This window comes from Antrostomus carolinensis, unplaced genomic scaffold, assembly GCF_000700745.2.
Source record: "Antrostomus carolinensis isolate BGI_N321 unplaced genomic scaffold, ASM70074v2 scaffold11378, whole genome shotgun sequence".
Taxonomy (NCBI): domain Eukaryota; kingdom Metazoa; phylum Chordata; class Aves; order Caprimulgiformes; family Caprimulgidae; genus Antrostomus; species Antrostomus carolinensis.
The window spans coordinates 19,745-24,081 of record NW_010330972.1 but is presented as its reverse complement, the minus strand read 5'-3'; the positions used below and the strand labels follow the sequence as shown (position 1 = coordinate 24,081).

The 4,337-nt window shown below is 40.3% G+C and overlaps 1 protein-coding gene across 1 annotated transcript in view; it reads left to right on the top strand.

The window, feature by feature from the left end:
- Nucleotides 1-4,337, top strand: part of LOC104528923 (leucine-rich repeat-containing protein 7-like) — a gene marked incomplete at its 3' end in the record, with an annotated part of 31,886 nt that overhangs the window by 13,547 nt on the left and 14,002 nt on the right. The window contains exons 6-7 of the mRNA XM_010173081.2: nucleotides 2,974-3,103; nucleotides 3,512-3,627. Of these exons, the coding sequence (XP_010171383.2) occupies nucleotides 2,974-3,103; nucleotides 3,512-3,627 (246 nt within the window). The remainder of the gene's footprint in view (nucleotides 1-2,973; nucleotides 3,104-3,511; nucleotides 3,628-4,337) is intronic.

Genomic DNA, 4,337 nt, shown 5'->3' with positions numbered 1-4,337 from the left:
AGGGAACCTGCTTTGGCAGGGGGGTTGGACTGGATGATCTCCTGAGGTCCCTTCCAACCCCACCATCCTGGGATCCTGTGATTCTGTGATTCTATACCATCTGACAGTACCAGATGCTGCAAAGGAAAATGCAAGCTTGTATTGTGTCTGCAGAATTCCTTGTGCCCGGTGTTGGACAAAGACCCAACTCTTGGGATTTAGGCTGCTTTGGCAGTTTGCTGGGTGCTGTGGCTATTGGGAGTGAAGAGCTGTGACTGTATGAGATGGGGTTGAGATGGGCTGGAACTACTCACTGATTCCTGACAGTCCATTCTCCATGGATCTCCCTCTGTCTAAAAATGCTCCTCATCTACCTCAGGACATGGCCTGTGAATTGCCTCATTTCCATGGGTGCCGAAGGGAACGGCAGGTGCACAGCTGATTTCTGTTTGTCTGCCTTTCTTTAAACCTCTCAGGAATGAGCTGCCTTTAGCCCAAGAAGACCATGAGGTTAATGATATTGTAGCTAATAGTTGGGATTATAGCTGTTATTGTCAACTTCCTTTCATGCACAATTGATGATGAATGAAAAAAAATCACTTTCTGAGGTGTATATTTTTTTAACCCTGGTAGTTATAGAGATAAAACACAATTTCAGACTGACGTGGTTTTTATCGTGGCTGTCTTTATTTCTCTGCTGATGTTGTCATCAGGAAGGAAAGAAGCTGAGGATGTCTGTGCCAGACAATACCTTTCAAATACAATTCTGTTGTTTGATAAAGTAATTCTTCAGTGTCAGGGCAGGTTCCACACACAGCTAGAGCATCAGATGTTCTGATTGCCATTGGTATGTAGTAGTTCTCAATTAGCTTCTCTGTTTTCAAGCTTTTCTGGTTGTGTTATCATCAGTAAAAGGAAGAATGTGTGCATCTTGCAGTTTAACAAGCGTTCCAGTTGGACTTTGCTCCGTCAAGCGCATGTTCTGTAGGAAGTGGGTAAACACGACTGAATTTTGCCTTCACTGAAATCGTTTGGTATCTACTTTGAAATCAATTGTGGTGGATACAAAGCTTGTATTAAAGAAAAGCTAGAACCAAAGCTGGCAGAGCTTGTTGGATATATTCCATGCATCTCTCTCACTAATCGCTGTGTGACTCACTTTGGCTTTTCAGTCTACTGAAATACAGCAATTAGAGGAAAGTTCTGAGAATCCCATGTGAGGAACAGCTATTTCTGGTTTCATGTTTCATAAAATTTGAAGGCTGAAAGACCTTTTTTTCTTTTAAATTAAGAAACTGGAATAAAGGTAAGTTAGACATACAGTGAAGGTCCAGTCCTGCAGCTGTGGCTCATAGAAATACTCAGGAGCAAGGGCTGGAGGAGAGGTAAACTTTTCATCAGATCTGCCAAAACATTCGGGGAAAAAAAACCCCAGACAATCTTCTGGTCACCTCATCTTTTCATCAGTGGACAAGGACCTGAGAAACACTGAGGAGGAAAATAATTGCTTGCCATTTAACCTTAGAATTAATTAAAACACTTGAGAGAAAAAGGTAGTATGTGTGGAGCAAAAAAAAGGGGCAGCAGAAGTGGGGAACGATGGCATTTGTAATGGGTCATAAAAGTTATGTTCCATGAGTTGAATGAGCAGCACAGTACAGCGTTCCTGTCAAGAATTGGTGTATCCAGCCTGGTTTTTTAAGAGATTCAGTAGATATTTCTTCAGAATATATATATATATGTATGTGTGTGTGTGTATGTGCATATATATGTAATCTCTCTCTCTTTCTCTCTCTCTCTATATATATATTTAGATATTTATCTATCTATATATAGATATATAGAAGGAAGAAATTCTTTGGTGTGAGGGTGGTGAGACAGTGTCCCAGGTTGGGCAGAGAAGCTGTGGCTGCTCCTCCCTGGAAGTGTTGAAGGCCAGGTTGGATGAGGCTTTGAGCAACCTGGTCTAGTGGAAGGTGTCCCTGCTGCTGGCAGGGGGGTTGGGACTGGATGAGCTGTAAGGTCCCTTCCAACCCAAACCAGTCTGGGTTTCTCTGAATATACTGGAAGCCAGCTCTGAGCAGGAGGGAGCTGTGCTTTCTCTGTACTGCTCTGGGCTTTGGCTGACCTGGACTTCAGTTCCTCAGGGGAGTTTCCATCAGGTGTCTCTATTTCATCCTCTATCCTGAGAACATGATTACGTGGAGGAAAGGTCAGGTCTCTTTCTTGTCACAGTTTGATAGAATACAACAATCTAGGGAGAGGAATACAAGATAGAAATGGAGATTATCTCTTTTTTTTTTAAGAGAGAACTCGAGTGTCAGAAGATCACGTACTTTGGTCTCCTTTGTCTCAGTCCTTGCCATACAGATTTCTTTCAAGGTCACTTTTTTAGCCAGCTCTCTCAACGTGTGAAAGATAAGCACTTCTACAAAAGCTGTGTCTGACCACAACAGGCTGAGATTACTTTGCTGAGTTTGGATCCAAGTTCATCTTTTTTTTTTTTCCCACTGCTGATCTGTGTTGGAATTGATGCCAAGTGCCTCAGTTGGAATGAATCCTGGAGGGAATTCCTGCTTCCCTTCCCTTGGCTCTCACCAGCAGTATTTCTGTACCTGTTGTCTGTCTTTGTATGTTGAGATTATAAATTTTTGGGTTTGATTCTTCAGCTGAGTATGAATTGCCCTGATCACTGTCTGTTTGAAGTACTTGGGATACTTCTTCACCACAAAAAAATAAGAATGATAATGTGGAGAAGCAAAGCTAAGTGGTCTTTCTTAAACTGCCTTACTGGATAAGATTGATTAACTGTGTCCCTAATAGTTCCTCAGATCATGTTAGTCCAGACTTCGAGGGAGATCTGCAATGAAGGTTCCTTCTTCAGGGCATGATGTCTGTAGTAGTGTGATGCTTCAAACTCTCAAAGGTTTTAGATGGTTAATTTTTGTTATCTCGTCCTCATATAGCATCTAACAAGCATATTTACAATTTCAGTTTGTCTTTATTAGAAGAATTTGACTGCAGCTGCAATGAGTTGGAGTCCTTACCTTCCACCATCGGCTACCTTCATAACCTGAGGACTTTGGCTGTGGATGAGAACTTCCTTCCTGAGCTACCCAGAGAAGTGAGAACCTGATTCTGGTTTGAAATTACAGATTTGAAATGTTTGGTGGTAGGCCCGAGATTTCATCCCTGCTCAGCCAAAATATCTGTCAAACCAATCGTTTTGGCACGATGTGGGAAGACTAAATCTTTCTAACAGACCCAACCATGAAATAGTCAAACCAGTAAATTAGTAGATTCCTGGGAAGGTGAGAGTGTCACTGGGAAGAGTGGTGCAGGTGACCCTGATGTTACTGACAAAGGGAGGACATGATTTATTTATTTTTACTTTAAATTCTTTATTTTCTGGGTTTTGCCAGTTACAGTAAAAACACAATTTGGCCACCTCCTGACAGAAGAAGTTAGTGGTGGTGAATTTTATCCAAGTAGGTATGGTAACATCTTTGGTTTTTTTTCTTCATTCCTCTAGATTGGAAGCTGTAAAAATGTAACAGTGATGTCTCTGCGCTCTAATAAGCTGGAATTTCTTCCTGATGAAATTGGTCAGATGCAGAAGCTGAGAGTGTTAAATCTGAGCGATAACAGGTACAGTTCATATAATATTTCTAACCCAATATGAGCATTTATTTTTTTTTTAATTAAGCTATTCTTTTTAGGTATTTGTAAAAATGCATTTATATAAAATGCATCTAAAAATATAAAAATTATATTTAAAATTATTTTAATTAAACTGTAAGGGAAAAATCTTGATTTATTTCTTTTTAATCTTTACAGTTTGGTCTTAGTTCCACTGGCATCCCAAGATAAGCTTGAATGGGGCCAAGATTTGGGTCTCAGTGTGTTTTAATAGATTAAAACCCGTTTATATCTTTTATCGCCTAGTGTTTCCATGTGAAAGTGTGATATTTGGCTTGAAAATTGTATATAACTTTGTAATATTTAATGATAAAAAAAATGGTGACAAGCTGATCTCTAGGAAACCATGAAAGGCGAGTTATCCTGACTCCACTGAAATCAAAAGAACATTTTCTATTTCCTTCAGCAGAGCAAAGGTTTCATCAAAACCCCCAGATTTTTCTGTTCTTATGTGTGTGACTATTCCTCTGAGAACAGGACACTTAATGAGCCTTTCCCAATACCTGTCCCGTGCTGCCAGAGCCATCAGGAGAGAGTGACTTTTCCTGGAAATTTTGACATATGTTTGTTCCAAGAAAATGTCAATTTTCGATATAGCCACAGAAATACAAGTTTGCTTGGTCAGGCAACAACTGGTACGTGAATACCATGTTGTTCCC